This window comes from Anastrepha obliqua, chromosome 4 (assembly GCF_027943255.1).
Source record: "Anastrepha obliqua isolate idAnaObli1 chromosome 4, idAnaObli1_1.0, whole genome shotgun sequence".
NCBI classification, from domain to species: domain Eukaryota; kingdom Metazoa; phylum Arthropoda; class Insecta; order Diptera; family Tephritidae; genus Anastrepha; species Anastrepha obliqua.
In genome coordinates, this window is record NC_072895.1 from 2,376,066 (window position 1) to 2,403,065 (window position 27,000).

General features: G+C 37.2%; 3 protein-coding genes across 9 annotated transcripts in view; 2 read left to right on the forward strand and 1 right to left on the reverse strand.

Moving 5' to 3' along the window:
• LOC129243422 (kinase D-interacting substrate of 220 kDa B) overlaps positions 1–1,562 on the forward strand; it is a 74,446-nt gene extending 72,884 nt beyond the window's left edge. For all 7 annotated transcript variants that reach the window (XM_054880408.1, XM_054880407.1, XM_054880404.1 and 4 more), the window contains exons 13-14: positions 120–401; positions 482–1,562. In XM_054880408.1, the coding sequence (XP_054736383.1) occupies positions 120–401; positions 482–675 (476 nt within the window). In that variant the 3' untranslated portion in view covers positions 676–1,562. The remainder of the gene's footprint in view (positions 1–119; positions 402–481) is intronic.
• A 4,150-nt stretch (positions 1,563–5,712) lies between these two features.
• On the forward strand, positions 5,713–24,676 carry LOC129246158 (glycogen debranching enzyme). The gene is made up of 14 exons (XM_054884729.1): positions 5,713–5,892; positions 10,927–11,613; positions 16,947–17,556; positions 17,619–17,790; positions 17,945–18,293; positions 18,367–19,770; positions 19,828–20,354; positions 20,420–20,748; positions 20,817–20,994; positions 21,353–21,498; positions 22,701–23,393; positions 23,454–23,925; positions 23,996–24,131; positions 24,199–24,676. Exons 2-14 carry the CDS (start codon positions 11,047–11,049, stop codon positions 24,235–24,237), a joined length of 5,622 nt encoding a protein of 1,873 aa, XP_054740704.1. The 5' UTR covers positions 5,713–5,892; positions 10,927–11,046; the 3' UTR covers positions 24,238–24,676.
• On the reverse strand, positions 24,647–25,470 carry LOC129246159 (uncharacterized). The gene is made up of 3 exons (XM_054884730.1): positions 25,291–25,470; positions 25,151–25,216; positions 24,647–25,069 (listed from the first exon to the last, which is right to left on the reverse strand). The coding sequence occupies exons 1-3, from the start codon at positions 25,462–25,464 to the stop codon at positions 24,821–24,823; spliced, it is 489 nt and encodes a 162-aa protein (XP_054740705.1). The 5' UTR covers positions 25,465–25,470; the 3' UTR covers positions 24,647–24,820.
• Positions 25,471–27,000: the final 1,530 nt, after the last annotated feature.

The following is a 27,000-nucleotide window of genomic DNA, read 5'->3' on the forward strand; positions in this document are numbered from 1 at the left end:
GGTGTGTAAAAAACTTGTGTCCTTACCTGTCTCTTAAATAAGCAAATTCTAATTTTAAGAACACTTGGGCCCATACTTAACTTACCTACTGTATGCATGCACCTTAATTATCTCCGTAGATTCTGAACTGCAGCTAATCAATACCCAATCAACCACAATGCCACCAGCGTCACCGGTGGCACAGCGACGCGACTCTATACTGAAGCATCAGAACAGCGTGAAAACTGATAAACACGTCAGCATCAAGCAGGACACCCAAAAGAGTGGCAGCAATAAGTTACAAATGACCTCAAATCTGGAGTATATCTCCGAAAAACCATCCTCGTTGTGCTCGTCTGCCTCAACTCTGCCGTCCAGCGGTTCGACCACGTTAGAGCGGCGGCCCAGTAAAACGGGAACAGGTATAACTCGGAAAATGTTTTAATACATTTTCATACCCACTTAAATATATTTTATTTCACGACACTTTTTATGCTCACAGGTCCACGACCCGCTTCGTTGGTCATCACAATGAACGACCACAAAGGCTCACAATTCAAGTTGGTGCGCTCTTCCTCGGTGGACTACGAAGATATCGAGAGCCAAGCGCCGCAAGGCACTGTAAGCAAAATTATACTGGCCGAACACCTGCAGGAGGATGAATCAGCGCCGCTAGTTTTCACTGTACACAAATGAGTAATACTAGGGCCTATCGATGAGGTTGAAACTAAAACTAGGCTGTGGCTAAGGAATGCCTTCACAAACAAAACAAAACAAAAAGAAATAAAGACATAAGAAAATGGGCCAAATAAGCGGCAAGCGCAAGAGCATCAAAATGTCACAATGGGAGCACAGGCACACACACACATTTTCAACATGACTGGACACAAAATTGTCGCAATCATTTTTATTTTTCCCAACTAAGTCTATATCAATTTCAACTCTTTTTGTGAACGGTAGTGCTGGCTCCAGTGCATTATTTACAAATTTATGAAAATCGATATTTTTATGTTCGATCTATTTTATATATAAAACAATTTAGCAAAATATTTACTAGGATAATAACTATGCATTGTGGTAGTATACGTATGTGTATCTATTTGTGTATGTAATGTAGTATTTAACTGAATGATTTGCAACGATGCCTAAGAATCGAGTGAACCTAAATGTGTATTCAATCGCTTAATTCAAAAGTAAAAATAACAATTGAACCGTTACTATCGTTTGTTGTTGACCTTATTTACCAATAATCTATTAGATAATGAAATACAAATATTATGATAATTGTTGTTGGCGTTGCTCCTCAGCCCCTATCAACCACCATTTCACCAACTAAGTATTGTAGTCGCAGGTATTAATTTTTAAAGTTGAACAAAATAATAAATAAATAAAAAGTGACTGTCACAAAAATATTTACCTAGTATCATATATGTATATGTATGTATATCACATGCACGTACATATGTACGTATGTATATATGTAGTTACATCATTGACAAGTTTGAAGCTAAAACAAATTATTTACTTTGTATGTAGTTGATGGAATGACGTTTGCAAATAAATTTTAATTCACAATTACAAAATGCATTCATTATTGAGATTCAGAAACACACTTCGTGTACTGGAATACTTAAATGGAGGGAACAAATTTCGACGAGGTAGCAAAGCAATTTATTTTTGAAACACGATCTTTCTTTTATACGTTTAATTTTGTAAGGTAAGGTATACCAAAGACGGACAGAGAACACAAAGTATTGACGTTCAGTCACCAAACAACTGTATTTCATCGGGACTAAGTTTAACGAGGGGCAGGTCTTTGAAAACATAAATCGATCTTTGAGGTATCTGGGTTCCTGAGTGTTTATGATTTTCTGGAGTAAAACTAAACATTTAAACCTAAGCAAGTCGTAAAAAGATACGGAAGCAATTTTTTCGCAAAAACAGAAATATGATCACACGACTCACACTATCACAAGGAGTATATAACTCACAACCATACAGTAACGTTGGTAACAAGTACGTTTTAGCTAGTTGCAGTCGAGTGTTTACTGGTGTAAAATATTGAGTTGTCCATAAATTTCGGAGCATACCATAAACTTTGCCTATGACAGTAAAGATGTGGTTGCTCCATGTCAAAGTTCTATTAAATGTAATTTTTAACAATGTCCACATATTTAATCACAGCGTCATTTAGTTTGACTTCTGTATCGAGCTTGATATATTTCTTCACTTGCTTGTGAGGCTCAAGTCAAAATTCAAATTACTGATGCAAATATCAATACAGCTAATGGGACAACTAACATATAATTGAACGTCATCAGCATATACATGGATATCACTATATTTAATCACACTGAACAAATCATTAACGTACAAGACAAATAAAAGAGGGCCAAGGATAGAGCCTTGAGGTACACCTCTGGTTACAGGTAGAAAGTTGGATATAGTAAATATTATCACCACATACTGCTTGTAATCGGTCACTAAGATATGTTTCCATAAGAGTTAAAGCCGACGTTGAAAAGCTAAATAAGTTTTCAAGCTTCAAGATTAAAAGTTTATGGCCTACGGAGTCAAATGCCTTGGAATGGTCAAGTAGAGTTAGAAAAGTCACATGATTTTTTACACTTTTAGGAGTGCTGTGATGTAATTTCTAAAAAAATTAATTACAAAAATTGGAGAAGTCAAGAAACTAAATTTCAAAGGATGAAAAAAGGTAGACTGGTGTGTTTGTTTTACTGCTTGATTCTAACGGGAATGAAATTTTATAAGATAAAAAAATTAACTACTGCAGTATGGGGAGAAGATTTTTAATGGTATGGCCAATATCAGACCGTTAGCCGGCTCTCAGCGAATTTGACATAATCAGTCGATGGGCTGCCTTAGCAGGGGTAATGAATCGGTTGTTTGTGAAAAACAGAGAATGCGTTAGTGATATACGAAAAAATTAACACAGTCTACGTTTATGTTGCTTGCTTTATTGCCGTCTGAACAACGACTGATTGAACGAGTGTGTGAATACGTGTGAAACGAGCGGGCAAAAAAGGCTGCCGATGGTCCTGTGACGTAGCTGCCGAAGTTGCTCGTACAATTTTGTTTTTCACCATAGTTATTGGCTATGTAAATCTGTCATCCTCGCGCGTGAAATGAAGCAAGCCAAAGTTCCCCTCACAATTTTGTTTTTCACCATAGTTATTGGCTAAACCTAGTAATCGATCATCCTTGCTACTGTAGAGAAGTTTTCCTTCCTATTTAATCTAAACGGGATCATGAGTCCATTATATGAGTATACTTTTATTCGCCAGTTCCTTAAATGCACGTATGTTTGTAGAACACAGCATCACAACCACACCACAGAAATTATTATTAATATATATGTAGCATTTTTTATAAATGAATTAATTAGATTTGGTGACATCTGCTAGCCATTTTCTTTCATATAAAAAGATAAATAAGAGTACAGTAAACAAAAATTACAAGAAATCGATGAAGTCTTGGTTGCTGGGTCGGATCGCCTTTGGTTATATACCCGGTGTACGTTTCAACGAGGTTAGGGTTGTGAACGTTTCATTACTTGCTTTGTTCAAGGAGAAGAAGGAGCATCCGACGTCGTAAATCTTCGATTTATAGTTTCCAAAGAAATATAAAAAAAATTGTCAAACGTACTTTGTATGGAAGAAAATGCATGGTACCCTGACGAAAAAAAAATACCAAATATCAATGCGAATTTTGTGCCACATGAAACTTGCACTTACTAAGAATATTCCTTCTCAAAATTGAATGCGCTCTGCAACTGCGTATCAAAAATTATTCTGAAAATTCTGATAAAAAAGTGAAATGTTGATGAAAACTTGCAGAACATTTTCGGAATTTTTGCACAAATTTTGAAAAAAAAAACAGTTAATGTGGTTTTTGTTGAATAGGCGCTTTACAATGAATAGGCGCTAAATAAACGGAATTAAAATAGCCAAAACTGATGAAAATGTCGCACACTGATTTTATTGCCCATGAGTGTATGTATGTACATAAGCATCTTATCAATATCTTGCTAATGGCTAAAAGGTTGAACTAGAGGGTTGGAGAAAGTAGACATCAAAATAAAATTACACACACAATTGATTTATAACGCAATAATTTAACTAAAAATATTTTCAAAAAACATTAAAGAGAGAAAAAATTTAAATTACTAATGGAAATGAAAGTGTATTTCTGCCATGAACGGGCCCCTTATAAAAAATATCTGCCGTTCGTAGTCGGCATAAAACTGTAGGTCCCTCTATTTGAATAACATCAAGACGCACAGCACAAATAGAAGGAGGAGCTCGGTCCAACACCTTAAAAGGGTGTAAGCGCCAATTACAAAATAATAGAAATTGAAATGAGAGTTCTTATTTGGTTTCGATTTTCAATTACGAGCGATACTAGTTTGTATGTATTATTATTATTGTTTTATTTGTTTTAATATTTATAATTAATATTATTTTAAATATTCGACTATTATTATCATCATTATTATTAACGTGGCGTTTAATAATTTTACGCGTTTTGTATGTCGTTGGTAGATATGAGCACATCTCTGCGCGGCGAACAAAGATATTGGATTGCAGTCTTGAAAATTATTTGTCTGCTACGTATTGCATATTTATGCCAAACTTACTACTTATATATTCAAGTTACCTGCCTATCTGTGAGAGTAGTTGATATCAGCAAGGTCTCGAAGACACAACAGTTGCATTGTTCCAAAATTTAATTACCCAACATCACCCGATTATTTTTATTTAACACTGTTAATGGGTATGGAACTCATTACCTAGGCATATTAAATTTTATGATTAAATTTTTCTCTTTATCTCTAATAACTACTTTTTTCTTAATCTACCTTTTCTTTTGCTACTATCAAAGCCTTATCTTATTATTATTGCTAAGTTACATATATTGGATTGATTTGTTAATGAACAGTTGTAAGAATTTAGATAAAGAAATTTTCATGTTAAAATCATTCTAGTTGCATATAATAATGCTGGAGTACTATTAAAAGACTTAAGTCTTACTCTATACCACTGATAAAATAAATTAAAATAAAATGAAAAATTATATTATTATTTTTATAATTGTAATTATGTTCTTGTTGTTTTTGCTATTGTTTCTAAATTTTTGTCGTAACCTAAGAAAGTTTGAAGGAAATTATGGTCTTTACTAACCGGTTTTCACTTAAATGATTATTTTTGGTTAATGTATTACTTTTGTTTTCTTAAGTATTGTACTATAATATTATATAAATATAACACGAATTTGTAAATTTTTTTTTTTTTTCAATAAACATTTAATTATACATATGTACATTCATATCTGTATTACCTACAATCGATAGCAAAATAATCAGTTGCAATCGGCCTCTCATCAAAGTCGAACGAAATACATTCGTTCAGCTGAAATGCTCAGCATCTGTGTATAAACAAGTATAAATATATTCGTTGCCGGCAAACCCACACACTCACCTTGCCGATGTAAACAAACTACCATTAAATAAAATGAAAGACCGGCTTTTCGTATTCCATCAACAAGACTACACATTATATATGTATGTGTGTGTGTGTACACCATAATTGTATGTACACACAGATGGGAGAGCAAGTTGTTGTTATACTCGTGCTATAGCAAAGCTAAAACAACAATCGAGTAGCCAACGGGCGAACGCCCCACCAGCACCATCAACAGCGATTGCAGCGCCACCAGGCAGGCAGACAACAGTCAAACAGTCGGAGGTAATCAGCTATCAGCTGTGCGGTTCTATTCAAAGAGGTCACCTTGAAGTTGTGAATTTTTACTGAGTAATTTTATTGTAGTACGCACAGGCAGTTTTTCGCCGCTGTGCTAGCCAACACAAATCAGTTAAGTCACAAATTTTTTTGGGTAAAGTAATCGTTTCACTTGCATACGTATTTTATATAAAAAAAATCAGGAATACTTAAGTTATTGCTTGCTCTTTAATTGGATGAGTGGATTGCATAAACACTTCTGATTGTAAAGACAGAAATAAACTGTAGGGCGAGAAAAATTTTTTTGTTTGTTTTTTTAATATTTTAAAACTAAAAAAATTCATAGTGCGAAATGTGATAAATTTTGTGAAATATGTGTACAATACATAAATTTTCATCACATCAGAAAAGTGCAGTGCTATTTATTTGCGATTAAAAATAGTTAGAAAAATGCTTATTTGGCAAAACAATGTTTTCTATTTATAAATCTTAAAAGAAAATAAATCATTTATATTAAAATTAACTAAATAAATATACGAGCGTTTTTTGTTTTGTCTAATTTGCTTTTCGTTTAAATGCTGCAAGCGATTTAAATATGCATACATACCTATTTACGTACATCTACACACACATATATGTATGTGTGTACAATATATTGCACATGTTTTTGACCAAATGAACTCAACGTTTTGAAAATACCAAAAAAAAAAACAGAAAAAAAGCAAAGTGAAACTAATCAAATGAGTGCGAGAAAAGGCACCCCAAGTGCTGATAAACTGGGCGTTCCAGGCAGTCGGAAATCAAGCTTAATTCGAATTACTTGCAATAAGCTTAGTATTCTATATCGAAAGAAGGGCAACGTTGCCATAAAGCGTTTTCTAATCGACAAGGAATTTCATTTTGATACGGAAAGATTTTTTTTTGCGAGTGGTATGAGATCACATAATAGGAACTTCGGAGCAAATGTTTTCGCAACAAATAGAAAAATGGATTGATTAAAATTTGTGAATTGTCAACTCTTTTTTTAACTGTATTTGCACTAAAAGCTGGTGTTTCACATATCTCTCCCTCAATTGCATTTTACAAAAAGTTTGCAGTTTGCAAAGGCTAACATAATATATATATGTACGCATGTTTGTATGTATGTACATATGTATGTCACTAAACCCCAATGAAGTAGTTTCCTCACATGAGAGCATTACTCACCAAGGGCACACAGGTATCCTGATTTAAAAGTGGGTATCTAAGTACTTCTGCGAAAAGTAATTTGCGAAAATGGGTTGATGTCTTAAAAAAAAAAAAATAAATCATAATAAAGCTATTGAAGTCACGTTTTCTGTATCTACAACCGTTTTCCAGAAATCCTGATGAAAATTTAGATATATGCAACTTCATTGCAGTATTCATTCATTTTTCTTAGATTTTAAATTCCACCCATAGTTAAGCATGATATCTACGCTTTGGGTCTACAATCTTATTTAAGAGAAACGTATGTATGTACATAGCCACGTTCTTTGTCATAATTACAGTTATTTTGGACTACTTTGTTCCGCCAAGAATGGGATATGTACGTACACTTCACTTCAGTTAAAGCTATCATAAATTGAATCGACACGTTCTAGGCCTCAAAAGGTCTGCAATGTTATTGGGATGGAATTCATACGCTCCCTTAAAGATGAAAACAAGTCGTAGCTTGCGAAGAAAAATAATTTGGATAAAATATATTGTACCTACTTTTTTTAAGCCTCAAGGTCAAGAAAAAAAATTCCTCAAAGTATATTTGCCCATCCAATGCATTTGATAGGGAAATTCTAAATTACATCGGGTATTTTTTGAGCTGCATGAGAACTATCGATATCGACAACTATGTTTGACAGCTGAAAACGGTAAACTGTGATGACATTTCCTTACTGAATGGTTTGGTAAGTGATCATGAATCATTTAACGTCAGAACAATGCTTCAAAATTGTGGAAATTTGCTTTGAAAAAAAAAAAACTGTTCGCGAAGTTCCTTGAGCGAAGTTTTGAAGAAGGCGCCGAAACGCCGATCGTCGTCGTTCTCAACTTGTTGGCTTCTGCCCTGAAAATTCAACGTAAGAGTATTGGCTAAACTATCTAAGCCTATAAAATACTGCTCGTTCAAGCTTTGAAGCCAAATAACCATTTTTGCTGATTGGACTCATTAAGATTTATTATTCAGAGTTATTAGAAAAAGTGGTAAAAAATTGGGTTGATTGAATGAGCCATGTAACTCGTAGCCGCGGTGGACATATACCGGAAATCATATTCAGGAAATAAATGACATGAAATTATCTACCAGATTATATTATCATAAAAAACAAAAAATTCATTCTAACAATATTTCTATTTTATATTATCATTTTAAGTTCTCAAGCGCTTAAAAAAACACCCGATGATCTCTCGTTCTTCCGAGATGAAATTTCCGAGAAAACAACGAGTCTACAGTCTCGCACATACGAAATCGAAATTTGACTTTTTGTGCATTAATGAATTGTTATAAAACATTTGTTTTCATTTAAGTGGGAACAAACTCACTCGCTTTTGCTTCGAATGTAGATGCCCACCATTTAAATCACACTGCATATCTGTGTATGTTTATGTATACGAATATCACTATAGATAATGGGGGAAACAAAAAGTATGCACCAGGCAGACACGCCTTCGGTGGGTCAACATACGTCTTGCATATATATATATATGTATGTGCACATATACCCACTCTCAGTGACGTTTCCAAGAGAAAGTGAAAGCGCTGCACGTTTTTGATAATAAACACAAACAAACTCACCTCTGTCTATGCAGTTATTTACATACTTATATATATACATACCCATATAGATATGTATGAACTCAAATCGAGCCAAGTCGTGTGCTGCTCAACTTGCTGTTGTTGTTAATAACAGGCGATATATAAGTACATATCCGATATGCAAGTACAAACATACGTAAGTATGATTTTACGCTGTTGCACTTGGCACGCTCTCAAATGTTGGGTTAGCTTTGAAGCAGAGAGGTATATGACGTCACTTTTAATTCTCAAGTTCAATGGAAAGGTCATTGGTTTAAGTGCATTAGTACTTGTACTCCAATTCGCAGTATAGGGTGTATGATGCAATAATTGAATATTTTTTTAGAATTAGTCTCAATAAACAACAAAAATTAGAAGCATACAAAATTTCGAAACGGATATGTATTTACTCGATTATTTTCTCTTTCCAATAAGGTTGAACTGGTAACTTAAATTTCATGAATAATCGTTCATATAACTATTTATTAGGGTGCTATAAAACACTCCAAATCTCCCTTAAGCAATCAATAAACGATGATTGCATCTGTTCACGTTTGACATCACAACCAAAGTCGCCTTATCAATTTTTATCTATGAAGCCACATTGCTTCCTTTGCCTTTTGGATTTGAAAATTGTGTAACCCTTGAAGATAAAACTAGTTCTTGGTCACAGCTTGCGAATCTTAATTGAAATCCTTTATTTTTTCTATTCAAAAATCCAAAGATATGTGGGATAATTGCCCCATACGAAAAATTGGGAAACGCTCAGCAGGTTTCATTTAATTCGTTTTGAAAGAAACGTTTAAGAGTTGCTAATGCTATTTTTTATGTAATTAAGTCGAGTTCGACTAGCATTTAGCACTGATTTTTTCAGTTCTTAGCCAGCAATCCTCAACAAAAGTTTCATTTTTTCTAAGTACATATGTATATTAAAATAAAAGTTTTACCCAGTGAAGTTACACCATGTATGAAAGTGATCGGGAAAGAAAAACTGTGCGATCGAATCAACTAACATTACTCCTCTAGGGTTAAACATTATATTCTGCATGCATATATCTGTATGTTGTTAGTTTAATAGTTTCCAAATTAAATTCCATCAATGTTTAAAGTGAAAATGGTTTAGATTATATATACATAGGAGGAGGAGCTCGGCCAAACACCCAGAAGTGGTGATATTTTGTATGAGGAGCTTTTTCGTGTCAGAAATACACTCGGAGGTTTGTTATTGCCCGCCAAGGGGCGACCGTTATTGGAACTTTTTCTTCATTTTGGTGTTTCACCGAGATTCGAACCTACGTTCTCTCCGAATTCCGAATGGTAGTCACGCACCAACCCCTTCGACTCAACAGGTGTATTTCCTAGAACAGATCTCTACATATCGATAATAGCGCGAGAGGTTCTCTTTGAGCATGCCTTGTTTAGATAACAATGAGTTCTTCCGAAATATGACTAAGAATCATTTAGGTGATCCGTGCTGTTGGCAAGTAACAACACTTTCAGAATTTATATAGTCTAAACAGCTCCGATCTGCAGACTTTGATATATATGAGTTCTAGTAGAATATGTAGATAGAGTTAATAGCTACGTATATAAATAAACTGTCAGGATGATATTTCTATTAACAACACAAACCGGAACCACTGTCCGCCACTACAATATGCTTTTATGCAAACCGCAGAACTTAGGTAAATAACTAAATATCTAAAAGCTTGACACCCTACCGCAAAAACTAAGTTGTTGTTGTAGCAGCATAAACATTCCCCATACTTACATACGGGAAATGCTGCTGGAGTGACAGTCCTTGGCCGGATATAAATCCGGGTCGTTTCGGTAACTTAGAACCGACTGTCGTGGAAACGCAAAAACTAAGTCATTTGTATTAGTGGCTTCGAAAACTTGTAAAGCATGAGCTTCTTTTATTTCTAAATCCCACAATAAATTAAAATGTTCCATTTGCGCAACTAGTTGGAAATTAACATCCCGTCGGCGTTGCTCCTTATTGGTCATTACCTCTCCCTATGCTAATAAATATTGATATGTAATTTAAATTTTGTGAGTGTGTCCACTGTTAGCTTCATTACTGATCATTATCTGTAGCGAACATGGATTTTTTACCATTAGGAATAAAATACTAAAGTAGACCTTACTAATCAGTTAGTTTTGTTCACTCTATACTTCTTTCTTTTCGCTTCAAGTTTGTGACTTAGTGCGCACGCATACTTATAAAAAATAAAATTAAAAAAAGGAATATAAGTAATCCTGTAGTGAGTCTTCGCATTACCTATTTATGCACACATCTATACACCATACCCTGTATTTGCGAATGCTCTTTTTTATGAAAATAACCAGCTCAAAATTTGAATTTCGACACTCATTTAGTTAGTAAGCACATCAACGTCGAGTCACAACGAACGGTATTTCGCAAAATTCTATCAAGTTTTAGAGATTAAAGTGTTAAAAACATATACGTACCTATAAATAGTACGAGTGAAAGCCAGGATGGACGGTTTTGGGCGCTTTTTTGCTAACCTTCAGCGGCAGCTGAGTACAATGCTGCAGGCAGTGTTAAATTTGCAATTTGTACAATGGATCGTCGATTTCTACTCAAAATTAACTACCGATCGTCATATTGATGCTGAGGTCGACGCAGGCGCTATCGCCAATGGCATCGAAAACAATAGCGTTAAACAGCGCATTAAATGGGCCTGCGGTGCTGCGGAGGACGCCAATGAGTCAAACTCTGCGACAGAATCGGAAGTTGGCGTCGGTGACAGTGGCAATGCTAGCGAGAGCGATGGAAATCAAAGTATAGAAAAAGGTGAGGCGGGAACGGAGGCGAAGGCGGCGACAGTGACACCCAGCTTGGATACGAAGTGCCAACGAAATGCGGTTGCCGATCCTAAAAGCGACCAAGAACAGCAATTGCCCGCCGTACCGGTGACAGAAACAGTTACGGACGTCGGTCTTGCGGGTGTGTTGAATGCAATTCCAAGTGAAAAAATGGGAAATGCTCTAAGTAGTAATAAAAACAAGCAAAAAACGAACAAAAATGTTGCCGGTGGTGAGGTATGTGAAGAAGCAAAAATTAAATAAAAGTAAATAAAATATTTGGTAATTGGGAATAATGTTGGGGTTGCGTGAAAGTTGTATAGTGTGTCCAAAACGATCGCAGTCCATAAATGTTGGTTCCGAACTAGTTGGTGTTGTGCTTTTTTGGTGGAGCCGCGTCTGTCCTATATGTAATGGATGTCTAATCTTCAATGTGGCATTTAATCGGAACCGTTTAATTGCTTTTATATGCATTGCATTCCCTCTACTGATAAGATTGTATGCAAAATCGCTAAATTAATGTATGTACGTGCATATGTGTATGTGTGCAAATGTATGTAATATTTGGGTAGTAGATTAATTTGAAGCTATAATACAAACATTTGTGTGTCGCACATGCAGTTATAAGACAACATTTTTATTCGACGATAATCAGTTAGATTCGAGCATCGAAACAAATTTTAAAATCATCGCAGGACACCTGACAAGTGACTAGCGTTTTTGGGTAAAAGCTGTGGTAGGATTTGAAAAATTCTAAATTGACATACATATTTACTAGTACAATTTCATACAATTTGAAGCTGTTCCTATACTTGTACATATGTATGTATGTATATATTTCGAAAATATTCCTCAACCACAATTACAACATCAACGGTGCGCTGCGCTAACCAAAGGTGGCGCCTATGCCAATAATATAGCAAGTGTTCAAATAATACATACATACATATGCACATAGTATCATATGTGCATATGCCTGTACATAGTAAAACCGCAAATTGTAAACGCGTCAGCAACGACGGCAACTGTGCCGCAATCTGGAGACGAATAGAACGATCGATTTCAAAATCATTCCCCTACTTCGTGTGACATTGAAATTCGTCCCAAATGCTCTTGAGCCCAGTTTGCGTGTGTGTGTGTGAAATTAATGATATTTGGTTAATCAAAAACATAATTGGATAAATTGATGAAATTCACATACATACATACATACATGCAGCTTGTGTGAGTATGGGTATAAGAACCCTTTGTACAAGCAAAAACTAATAAAGAATTTTCTAACTGACTCAATGGACCATTTCGACAAAAATCCACAGAATAAATTTGTATTCGTTTATATTTTGAATTTACAGCATCACCATTTTCGGTACAACTCATTCGCGTATCCTCTCGGGAGATTAGTGGGACAACAGGTACACTGGTACTTTATTGACAGGCCTGCAGCCTCAGTAGGCGCACGTTCTTTGTCCATCTTAAGCGAAAAACTATTAACTGCAAATTTCACTGAGATTTCGAAATTGGTTTCATTACTGGCTGCTCTTAAACTCAAGGGGCTGACTAAAAACTCAAGTGAACGAAACTTCATTTATTTATGTATTCGTATAAAGTGTATTCGTATAAAGTACCCGATAAATTCCTGACGTTTTCCAAATTTCTAAAAACGAAGCAAGATAGCAAACGGCATGTGTAGCAATTCCACAGATACCCGAAGGTTTGTGGTCTCTATGCATAAGACGAAATCTAACCTAACATTGCTGCTAAATGTGACAATTTGTAAAGTTATAAAGTTTCAAGAAATTACTTTTAACACTTTGTAAAAACTACTTTGAGTAGTGATTCTAAGAAATTCAATTATAGTGTATAATCCACTTTGAATCAACCGTATGTTTGTCCATTTTTTTCGTATTTCAAACAAGTGAAATGATTGGTGAATTTACAATTTATAAGCAGGAGCCAGTTAAACAAATTATTTATTTTATTATATATTTTTTTTTAAATCTGATCAAAATTGTTATGAAATTTTTATAAAATCGTCCCCTTAGTATAACAATAGCCTATGTGCTCATAGGCTATTATTTTTTTATTGAGTTTTTGGATTCTCCATCGTCGATTTTATATGTGGTCAAAATTTTGTCAAATTCTAGTTCCACAAAGTGGGTCAAAACGTCAGTCAAAAAATAATAAATATTTACAGACATAACGAGATTTGAGTGAGAGCTACTTTCGACAAAAAGTTTGAAATTCATTTTCTCAAAACATCAAAAAATTTATAGGCTATTTTAATACTAAGGGGACGAAATTTTCCCAATTTTATTAAATTTGGAATTTGATTGAAACTGTTTCTGTATATAATTATAATAAATTAAATTCGTGCATAATTATAATAAATTAAATTATATTATAATAAATTAACCGAAAGGAGTGAACTTTAAAAACTTTGCGAAAAACAGCTGCACGATTTTCAGTGACACTAATTGCGTATATAGTATGTATGTATGCATGTATCCAAGAGTTATTTCATATAATGTACATATGTTTTACTATTCATTTACTAAAGAACACTTAACTAAAGGGTGTTTCATTTAGCAGAAAGGAGTATACAATGCAGCGAGGAACATTTTTGCCACAGTAACTGATCTAAATTCAATTTAATTCGAGATATAAGTATTTAAAATACATTAATACATCAATTACAGTATTATATGAAAATATATCTTTGCTTATACTTAGGAAGGCAAAGTAAATTGACAATTTTTAAGGCGTTTTCCGGAATTTTTGATTTTTTGAGTTATGACGTTTTTTCAACAAACGAGTGGTATTTTATGTAGCCAAAAAACTGCATTCCAAATTGTTATCATATTCATATATTTCGGTCTTAATATCGATCTACAAATGATTCGTTATTATAAAGGGTTTTCTAATAAGAGGTGTGATTTTGATAAAAGATCAATGGTTTCGTTGCTTGTGTGGCACTTGTTGAAAATAAATGTTGTCCAGATCAATACCATCCAATTCCGGCCATAAACAATCGTTAATCATCTCTCTCCATTCACCGTAACTGTTGCTCCAGCTTCATTTTCGAAAAAGTAAGGTGCAATGACTCCGCCGGACCATAAACCGCACCAAACAGTCGCACGTTGAGGATAGAGAGGCTTTTTAACAAGAACTCTTGGATTTTCTGAGCTCCACATCCGACAATTTTGCTTGTTGACTAAGTCACCGAGGTGGGAATGGGCCTCATCATTCAAGATGATTTTTCGATTGAATCCCGGATCATTTTCATGCACTTCAACGACCCAATCAGCAAACACACGACGTTGTTGATGATCGGCCGGCTTGAGTTTTTGTGTTAACTGGACTTTATAAGCCTTAAGAGCCAACTCTTTCTGCAAAATACGGTGTAATGACGTTTGTGGAATGCCAAAGAATGATGAGAAATGGACAAACCTGGGTTTTCTTCAACACTTTCGACTACAACAGTAATATTTCCGGCTGTTCTTGAGCGATGTGCACGGGTTTTATTCTTCACATCACTAATTTGTCCCAACAGCTCGAATTTTTTCACCAAGTTCTGAATTGCGGTCCGACAAGGTGCTTCACGATGACCCAAATTTCGAGTTTTACGAACCGTCTCTGCCAAATTTTCACAATTTTTAAAGTGAATTTTAATAATTAAAATGCGTTGTTTAAGCGTGAATCGTTCCATTTATATTAATGGCGTAGTTTCTACTTGTCAAATATCAAAAAAAAGCCAGCTACAAGAGTGACATCTTACCGAAATAGCGGGCCATAAGAAATAACACCTGTTATTGGAAAACCCTTTATATTCCTATCCTTCCTATTTCCTAAATATTCTTTCGAACTCCACGGGTGTGTAAAAATATTTCGTCATAGACGAAAGCTCTTGCTGAAGCTTGGACAACAATTGCAATTAATATGTATTTTTTTAGTTTCAACTTTAATTTCGTCATGAAATATGGTTGCGTTCGCTACATAAATCTAATACTAGTTTTTCGAGAAGGAAATTTTCTTTTACGTCGATTAGATTTTCACGAGCGAATGTTAAGGGCAGTTCCAGCAACTTTCAGAAGGCTGATTTCAAAAGAGAAATGATGTTTGTAAAAAGTAGGGTAAAAGTAGAGGGAAACTTAATTCCTGTTATAGATATACTTATATATAGTATGCACATATGTAGAGGGTGTTTTTAAGAGCTTGGAAACTTAATATAATAATACATAACATAAATATTATTAGATCGATTTTTTTTATTATAATCTGTTAGATAATTTCATGGCATCTATTTTTTGAATGTGATATTCGGCATATATTCACTGCGGCTACGAGTGATCGATGATCAGTGCAATTTTACAATTTACAATTTCTACTACTTTTTCCAATAAATGTGAATAATAAATCTAAATTAGTCCATTCAATAGGCATAGTCATTTGGCTTTAATTCTTGCACGAGCTGTATTTTATAGGCACGTAAACCAAGATCCTTTTAAAATTTTCCGCATAGTCGAAGTACAAAGGCCAACAAGTAGAGAATGGCGAGGAATCGACACTTCGCTGTATGAACTTCGGGTAAAGGTTTGTTTTTCCACAATTTGGAAGCGTTGTTCTGACGTTAAACAACTTGATGATGACTTGCCAAACCTTACTGTACAGAAATGTCAAAACAGTTTCCATTCTCAGCTGTCAAACCATAGTTACCGATATCGCTAGCTCTCATGCAGTTAAAAAACACCCGATATATAGAAACAGTGAAGTTAGCAGCTGAAATGTCAAGTCGCTCGCTTTACTATCTGAATACGAATACCGGTGGTAGGAAGAGATTTCACAAGTGATCCGTCTCAAAAATTTGAAGATATTATAGAATGGACCAATGTAAATGATTCGTTCTTCAAAAAAATCACCTTTAGAGCAGTAAAAACGTATTGAAATGTTGGATAGCTTATTAAGCGATAGATAGTTTCATTTGTTGCAATACTAAAAAAGTACTTAAATACTATAATATATTAAAAACTAACCTCATGCACGAACTGAAAAAAATTTATTAAGTAACAAAAGAAAAATAGTTTATCAAAATTAATCACAAATTTAAAAATGAGTAATCATTTGCTTTCATATGGGCTTAACAGATTTAAAACAGAATGGCCTACGCATACAAAGATTTAACCAAATGCTTCTTGTGAGTCCGTTGAGCGAGTTAAATTAAGGAAATGCTTATTTTCTTAGTCCTATAAGCTATGTGAGGATATGCATTGTATTTATATCGTGTCCTGTTTACGACGTACTCGTATATGTATGTATGTTTCCTTATAAATAACACCTAAATTAAGCAAAGGCAAATGTGTGCGTTTTACTACAGTTAAATCAGTTTTTAACTTTGTGCAGTGGCTAAAAATCGCTGTAAATTTCTCATAAAAAATGCAAGTACTTTTAAATATCTTTAGTTGATCGTATCTTGCATATGTATGTACGTGTGTATATTAATCCAGCTTATCTGTGCAGCTTTTTGTGATCGATATGCTCTGAGCGTTGAAGATTAAATTCTACCTCTATTTTAGGGCTCTAATTCAAAAAAGTCGCCAACCTCGACGCAAAAAGATCATACCCAGAATATAAATCTATTCAAACAAAAAGACGGGGGAGACAAGCAAAAATCTAAGCCTGATATAATAATATCAAGCTCCGAGGAAGACACTCGAATTGCAGCAGAAAATAACAGCAAACGTCAAGAACCAGAAAATTGCATACAAAAGACTAATTCAAAAGAAATTAGCTTAAAGTCATCAGAAACTGCCGAGGTTAAGGCAAAATCAGTAGCAGACGAACAAAAACCCGATTTCACTCAAATTTCTTCCGAGCAATCAAACTCGAAAGAAACGGATTTGAATTCAAACACTCACAAAGTAGAAACTCAAAAAGACTCACACGTACAAGTAAAAGTTGACAAGACCATATTACAAAAGCTAAACTTGCATCAATTAGAGGCGGAAGAGCCGAAAGCGCTTGAAATGATGAAATCGTCTGATATACACAGCGTACCTATCGCTGAGGGTACAAATGCCGAAAGTGTTCTTTATAGAATCAAACGGGGCTCCACTTTACGTGTACATGGCGATGCCTCACTGTTGGGTCGCGAAATTATTTTATACACCAATTACCCGGCCGAGGGTATGTTTCATATTGAATTAATAGTTGATCTAAACGCAAAAGGTTTTTTATTTTATTTGAAGGTAAAAAGTTTGTTCGCACCGAATACCGTATATTGGATTGGCATTCACGTAACGGGAAACCATTCACAACCAACTTGAATAAATATGCCCATGTTGTAGATACCGACATTTTCAGCCAAGTGAAAATGAATCTATCAGGCACCTTCCGCTTCTGGTTCCAATACAAGGAGAGGTAGGTAAAAAATTCACTATCCAAAAGTTTGGTTGATGTGATTAATTATTGGCTTGACTCACAGTTTGAGCAACACACTGATCGGAAAAGCTTTAGTTCATAAAAGCCCTTCAACACTTAAAACAAATTCCTTATTTTTTTCACTCACTCACAGTACTCGTTCGGAGCCTGACGGCTCACTTTACGTACAAGTAGAACCCACCCTTCATGTGGGCCCACCCGGCTCACAAAAAATTATACCGCTGAATTCGGTGCGCTGCCAGACGGTTATCACAAAGCTATTGGGCCCCATTAGCACCTGGGAGTCGAAATTGCGTGTGGCCAAAGAGTCGGGCTATAACGTCATACACTTCACACCAATTCAGGAGCTTGGTGGTTCTCGTTCGGCTTACTCACTGCGCGATCAACTGAAAGTTAATCCAAACTTTGCCGCCAAAAAAGGTGGAACCATCGGTTTTGATGACGTGGAGAAGGTCATTAAGAAGTGTCGTCAAGAATGGGGTGTAAGTTTAAGATAAAATAATTGATTCAGACAGCCTGATTTTTCTCTACCTCTTTTTGCGTTTGTGAACATAGATCGCTTCCATTTGCGATATTGTACTAAATCACACTGCCAACGAATCTGATTGGGTACGCGAACATCCCGAAGTTACTTACAACTGCGCAACCAGTCCTTATCTGCGTCCCGCCTTTTTGTTCGACGCTTTACTTGCCAATTGTAGCCAAGATGTGGCGGCTGGATATTTGGAAAACGTGGGCGTTCCAGCAGTAATTGACCGGGAGGAGCACTTACAGGCACTTAAATATCAGTTGCATAATGTGTATTTGCCTAAAGTAAATATTCATGAGCTCTTTCAATGCAATATCGTCAAATATGTGGACGAATTTATGGCCTTAGTGCGCACTCGTGTACCGCCGAAACATGTAGCCGATGAGTCGCGTTTCAATGAGATACAATTGATTACAGATCCACAGTACCATCGCTTGGGCGCCACTATTGATTTGAATTTGGCACTGGAGATTTTTAATGCATTTCATGGTGATTGCTTCGATGAAGAATCACGCTTCCGTAAGTGCGCCGAGACCTTGCGTCACCGCTTGGAAACGCTTAATGAGGAAGTGCGTGCGGAGATCCAAGGTTATCTTGGCTATGCAATCGAAAATTGTTTGGCAGGTGTACGGTATGAGCGCGTACAGGAAGGTGGTCCTAAGGTGCGTGATATTACCGAGAACCATCCTCTCTTCATGCAATATTTCACGCAAATAAAGGCTATCGGCAAGAGCCTCAAAGAAATCGAGCAAGGCATGTATGGAGATTTAGGTAGGTTCTTCCAAGCACACAACGGCTGGGTTATGGGCTCTAGTGATCCATTGCGCGACTTTGCCGAGGAACAGCCTGGGCGTGGAAATGTGTACTTAAAGCGGGAGCTGATTGCTTGGGGCGACAGCGTAAAATTGCGCTACGGCAAGAAACCCGAAGATAGTCCTTACTTGTGGAAACATATGACCGAGTATGTGGTAACCACTGCTAAAATTTTTGATGGTGTGCGGTTGGACAATTGCCATTCAACACCAATTCATGTTGCCGAATATTTGTTGGATGCCGCAAGAGCTGTTAACCAAGACTTATATGTGGTAGCTGAGTTATTTACCAACTCAGATGCCACAGACAATGCATTCGTGAATCGTTTGGGCATTACTTCCTTAATACGTGAAGCTTTGTCTGCCTGGGACTCACATGAGGAAGGTCGCCTGGTTTATCGCTTTGGCGGTGAGCCAGTGGGTGCTTTCTATGTCAATCCGAAGCGTGATTTAGCGCCCAGCATAGCACATGCGCTGTTTATGGACCAAACGCATGACAATCCATCGCCAGTGGAAAAGCGTTCCGTTTACGATTTATTACCCTCATCAGCATTGGTATCGATGGCATGTTGCGCCACTGGCAGCAACCGAGGCTATGACGAACTTGTGCCGCATCACGTAAGTAAAAACTAATGAATATATACCTCACCAATTCTAACAACAATCTCCTAACAGATCCACGTCGTCGACGAGGAGCGTCAATACCAAGAGTGGGGCAAGAACGTTGATTTCAATACTGGTATTATTGCCGCCAAACGTGCCCTGAACTTGCTGCATGGCCAACTCGCCGAAGAGGATTTCAATCAAGTGTACGTCGATCAGATGGACCCGAATATTGTCGCTGTAACACGTCATTCCCCAACCACACACGAGAGTGTCATACTCGTTGCACACACCGCTTTCGGCTATCCACATCCTAACGCCGGACCTACCGGGGTGCGTTCGCTGCGCTTCGAGGGCACACTAAACGAAATTATACTAGAAGCTGATATTTCAATGAAAAGTGACAAACCATACGATCGGCCGGGACCCTTCAAGAAGGATCCGAATTACATCAAAGGTTTCTCACAATTCCAACTGAATTTGCGCGAACATATACCCTTAAACAAGTCGAAAATTTTCCGAGCTACTCCATATATTGACGGTAATATTACACAACTGGATTTCGAAAACCTCTATCCAGGTTCAATAGTTGCTGTCAGGTAACTTTTGTTAAAAAAAAACGAAAAAAGAGCGCAAACGTTTACTTTGTTACTTGACTTTGTAGAGTATCCCTGCATAACCCAAACAAGCCACACGCTGAACATCTTCAAAAACTCGTCATTTCATTGCAATATGAAAGTGGGCCGATGTACGATGAGTTGCGTGAAATTATTGGCAAGCTAGACTTGGTAGACTTGAACCGCGCACTTTTTACCTGTGACGAAGAGGAACGGGACCATGGCTATGGCGGTGCAACCTATGATATCCCAAATTATGGTCGCATAGTTTACTGCGGTTTGCAGGGCTTTATCTCCATACTAACTGAAATATCGCCTCGCAATGATCTGGGACATCCCCTTTGTAATAATTTGCGAGATGGGAATTGGATGTTGGGTGTGTAGTAGTTGAACTGACCGCATTTCCGATTGCTTTATTTGATGATTTCTTCTTGATTGCCATAGATTATGTGGCTGACCGCCTGAGTCATCGCGAGGGCACCAAGGTGCTGTCGAAGTGGTTGAAAGCTACATTTGAACCTCTGAAGAACATACCACGCTACCTCATTCCTTGCTATTTTGACGCCATTTTGAGTGGTCTATACGAAGCTCTCGTTGGGCGCGCCTACCAACTGATGCCAGAGTAAGTAAAATGTAATATTCTTTTGTAATATTTATATGATAGGAACTAGGAAGCGGAAACATTTCTTGTTTTTTTTGTAAAACCAACCAAGGTTCGAAAAACGCAAATTTTCATGCATACCAATCAAATAAACTTAAAGCGCAGCTCAAATGGAAACACAGTTATTTTTGGTTTATTTGTTTTACTTTCAAAGGGGACTGAGCTGACATGAGCTGAGACATGGCAGACGAGTTTATCATGTGGTATTTCAACAACAGCTGAAGGTTTCAGCGTCCTTCAGTTCCCCATTTCCTTTAAATATAAAAAAAGTGCTACAATTTGTTCCCGTACTGAAATAACTCTTTTTCTTGAAATTTAGATTTATTCGTGACGGCCACAACTTCCCACAAACACTTGCTTTGGCGACGCTGCAGTTCTTGTCGGCTTGCAAGTCGGCTAATTTGCCGCCACTTAGTCCAGCTGTAACACCTCAACCGCCGGAGACATGCGTTACTCTTTCAGCAGGTAAATTTGTCACATATACATGCACATATACGAGTACTTATGGACAAAATAATAGAATCGTGAGAAAATGCCGAGCATTGGCAGGGGAAAAAATTATCACTAAGCAACGAGAATTTAAACTTGCAATATTAAACTAAAATTTAATAGCCTATAAAAATGGTACAAAGTGTGTTTAAAAATTTAAAATTTTGTAGAATGAACTATATTTTTATAAAACGTAAAAAAACCCAAAAGAAAATTTTTTAAAACTGCTCAAAATATCGCGATTATATTATTTTATCCAAGTATAGGTCGCCCCTCGGCAGTCAATGGCAAACCTCCGAGTGTATTTCTGCCATGAAAAAGCTCCTCATAAAAAATCAGCTGCCTGCCCTTCATTTGTGGAAAAAAATCAAGATGCGCACCACAAATAGGAGAAGAAGCTCGGGCAAACACCCAAAAAAGGGTGTATGCACCAATTATATACAGGACCCGCCATCTATCGTTACGGATTTGAACTAGGTATTATTTGAAGAATGGTAACACTTAGCTGTCATCTGATTTAACAGAAAATTAGTTTTATTCTTCCGCTGAACGAAAATGGTTGTGTATACGCTCAAAGAACGCTGGGAAATATTGCGACATTACTTTGAAAATCATGGTAATGTTGCAGAATGTGTACGAAAATTACGTACGGCAATGGGAAGAAGAAAACACCGAATGAAGCGTATGTGCGTTACTGTGCGAAAAAAGTAAGAGAAACTGGGTTGCTTATTGACAAACCAACGCGTGACCGACCAAAAACCGTGCGTTCACCCGAAAATATTGCTGCTGTGGCCGAGAGTGTTCGTGAATCACCAGGATGCCAACAAACCAGCAACAATTGATGCACTGAAGACCAACATACGCGATGTCATAGCTGAAATACAGCCGCATACAATCGAAAATGTGTTGAAAAATTGGACCGATCGTATGGGATGGTGCATGGCTAGCCGAGGCAGCCATATGAATGAAGTTGTGTTCATTAACCGGAAGGATTGTACTTCAAAATAAAAAAAACAGTTTGGAAAAATATTGAGTAGTTTCTTTTTTATAGCATTTTTAATTCCGTAAAGTTATATGGCGGACCCTTTATATGCATATGTATATGTAAAGGTTATCCAAGTACTTCCTACTGTCACCATATCTCATTACCCTACATATTTCCGTGCTTCCTCCTGTAGGGTTACCACACTTCTCCACCGGCTACATGCGTTGCTGGGGCCGTGATACCTTTATTGCATTGCGCGGAATTATGTACCTGACTGGACGCTTCCAGGAGGCACGCTACATTATACTCGGATTTGGCCAATGCCTCAGACATGGTCTCATACCAAATTTATTGGACAACGGCACGAAACCACGCTTTAACTGCCGCGATGCTGTCTGGTGGTGGCTGAACTCCGTCAAGCAATATGTCAATGAAGCACCGCAAGGTAGGAATATCCTCAACGATATGGTTTCACGCATTTTCCCCTACGATGATAGTGAGCCACATGGACGTGGTAAATTCGATCAAAAGTTAATCGATGTGATGCAAGAGGCATTGCAAGTGCATTTCCAAGGATTGCAGTATCGCGAACGCAATGCGGGCTATGAGATTGACGCGCACATGACGGATCAGGGCTTCAACAACAACATTGGAGTGCATCCAGAAACGGGCTTCGTGTTTGGCGGTAACATTGCCAATTGTGGCACATGGATGGATAAGATGGGCTCGTCGGAAAAAGCTGGAAATCGTGGTCGTCCAGCCACACCGCGTGACGGCTCGGCTGTTGAATTGGTTGGACTGCAAATGTCGGTGTTACGTTTTATGCAGATGCTCAACGAGAAGGGTGTTATTGAGTACAAATCAGTGGAGCGCAAAGGACCAAATGGTGAGTATAGAGAAAAAGAGAAAATTAAAATCATAAATTCTGTTATCGTTTATATTTCAGGCGAAAACACCACTTGGACCTACAAGCAATGGGCTGATCGCATTCAAAACAATTTCGAGAAGTATTTCTTTGTCACGGAATCAGAGACTGCCCTAATGGCGAACAAGAAAAATATATACAAGGACTCGTATGGTGCTTCGCAAGCTTGGACCGATTATCAGTTGCGTTGTAACTTCCCTATAACTATGGTGGTCGCACCGGAGCTTTTCAGTCCACAAAACGCTTGGAAAGCCTTGGAGCAGGCACGCGAACACCTGCTCGGCCCACTCGGTATGAAGACACTCGATCCAGATGATTGGAACTATCGTCCAAATTACGACAACTCCAATGATGCCGATGACTGCACAGTGGCGCATGGCTTTAACTATCATCAGGGACCTGAATGGGTTTGGCCAATAGGATTCTATTTGCGCGCGCGTTTAATATTTGCAAAGAAATGTGGTTATTTGGATGAGACAATCGCAGAGACATGGTGAGTGTAGCAAAGAACGTCAGGTAGGAAGTTTAGCCATACTTAAAAATTTATGTTCACTCTTTCCTAGGTCGATTTTGCGCGCCCATTTCAAAGAGTTGCACACCTCCCACTGGCGCGGCCTGCCTGAACTTACAAACGATAATGGCGCCTACTGTCATGATTCCTGTCGCACACAGGCTTGGAGTGTGGCCACCGTATTGGAGGTAAATAAGAAATTATATTTCGAAAATCAATTCAAAAAATTTTTATATTTGGAAAATTCCTTTTCAGGTATTGCACGATTTGCACGCCATTGGCGGCGATGTTTGAAACTAATTACAGTTTTGCTTGCGCCTCGCAGCAACTTTGCCTGAGATAAATAGCACCCCCAAGAATAAGCCATTAGAAGAAATCAGCACATACTTGACAAACTCGTGCATGCATACATACATACAAATACACTATACAATATACAATATTAGATTTTACTAGATGATCCTTAAGATCAGCTTACTTGTTGGATACTTCGTGCGTTCGTTAAATTGTTGGTATATTACATTTTGTATTAAACTACGTTGAAGTGTACTAAGATGCTGTTGACTATTTCAAAACATACCTACACAATATTTTGTACTTTGTAGTTGTTTAGTTTGTTAGACTGTGTTATTGTGAAATCGTCCTTCAATGACCCATTGGCAGCAGATACATACAATAGAAGTTACTGATACGCATACATGAATAAATTTCGAAAATCTTGTTCATTTTCAAATCGTGTTTTATTTTGCAAAAATAAAGTTGTGCGTAAGAATTTAAACGAAAATCACGGCCACATTTCATACAGACCACTCAGCTCACTCTTACTCACTTCACATCAATCCACCCACTCGAAGGGCCAAAGCAGCAGTGCATCACATCAGGAGAAATAGCTGTTGCGAAACATGCGCATATCCGAGTTCTTCGGAGGATTGATGCGTAGCTTAGGCGTTTCTTCCTTGATGGGCTCCAATTCGTATTTCGAGCTCCGTTGCTGGTGCTGTAGTTTGTCTTGGGGATGCTCGCAGACACGACTCTGATACTCTTCCATGGGCTGGGGTTCATAGTAAAACTCGGTGTTACGACGACGTGGATAGAGCTCCATGCGTGTGGTAGGGCCGTACGTGTTCTGTGATGAGAGACCAAACATTGAATATTGAATGTAGATCCTGAATTGGATGGAGTGAATCCCAGCATTGAATTTACTTACCGAATACACAGAATTCAGCGACAAGAAAGAACCTTGCAAGCTTGGTAAAGAGTCGTTACTAAAGAACTATAAAATAACATTTTTTAGTGTTAACGGTACTGACAAGGGGAACGTCAATGGCAATTGTTCCCACGACTTACTTTTGATGGAAACATTTTTTGAAGCAAATGAAGAAATTGCAATAAAAGAAATTTTAAAAAATTCTTAACTGAAGATAGTTTTTGCAGTTTTTCGTTTTCGAATTTTAATGCCGGTAACATGTTTTCAATTTTTGACACAAACGATTTTTTTTTTTTCATCTCGTAGAAAAGCATTTAAAAGTGTTTCACTTGGATTATTTGAAACCGAATGTACAGGGTGGCGCATCGGAATTGGCGTTTGCAATTTAATTTAACTCGGCTATGAATAAAAAGCGCATTATTTTTCAGTGATATTTATTATATAATATATGTATATATGAGACCGGGTCGATTTGTGGGGAGGCAAAAAAATGGCCCATTGCTCTGTGAAAATCATATTCTAAGGATCAAAATAAGAAACTTTGCCGAAGGAACCATACCTCTAAAACGAATTCTGATGTCCCCCAATTTGGGTCGAACTTTTTAGTTTCTTTTCTCATGCAAAGGCCAAAAATGGTGATATTTTGAAATGATTGTATGGGGAACCCCCCAGGGGAGTTCCACGGGGTGTGCCTCTGTCATGGGTGGATCGGCCGTCCAAAGGTAGTGGGGGTCGGTCATACATTTGGACTCGATCGGAGCACTCTAAATGGGTCAAAGTGGGATTTTTCGTTCGACCCAAATTGGGGGACATCAGAATTTGTTTTAGAGGTATGGTTACTTCGGCAAAGTTTCTTATTTTGATCCCTAGAATACGATTTTCACAGAGCAATGAGCGATTTTTAAATCGACCCGCCCTAATATATATATATATAATTGGCGCGTACACCCTCTTTGGGTGTTTGGCCGAGCTCCTCCTCCTTTTTGTGGTGTGCGTCTTGACGTTGTTCCACAAATGGAGGGACCTACAGTTTTAAGCCGACTCCAAATGGCAGATAATTTTTATGAGGAGCTTTTTCATGGCAGAAATACACTCGGAGGTTCGCCATTGCCTGCCGAGGGGCGACCGCTATTAGAAAAATGTTTTTCTTAATTTTGGTGTTTCACCGAGACTGGAACCTACGTTCTCTCTATGATTTCCGAATGGTAGTCATGCACCAACCCATTCGGCTACGGCGGCCGCTATTTATTATTGTTATTAAAAATGTAACACAATTCCATTCAAATGGCTCCAACCGCTGGAAAATAGCAAAGCGGTTATCACATTGGAATTATATCAAGTCCCCAAAAAAGGATACATTTATTCTTCTTCTTCTTCATTTTCTAGTTATCTTCATATGTAATCGGGCGTAGAGTTTTGCCGCTTAGGAGTCTTTCCATGCAACACTCAGAAAATATTCTTTAGGAGCATTCGCAGTCTTTTCGTTAGTCTGCAAAAACAACAAATATGCCACACTATTTAAAACCACATTTGTGGAACAACATCAAGACGCACACCACAAATAGGAGGAGGAGCTCGGACAAACACCTAACAGAAGTTATTATTTTATTTATTACTAGCAAACCCGGCCCGCTTCGCTGGGCACACTAAAATAGAATAGATATGGTTTAGAACAGAAAAGATATGGTTTTCATATTATTATTTCTTTATTCAATACCACGTTTTGGTCTCTATCTCGAGACCCTAGTCACGGAGCGGCATGAAAAATACTCTGAACTAAAGCATTCACCAACAGCTTCCATTTGATACCCATATTGTACATACACATCCGAAGGTTACTCGGGTCCACG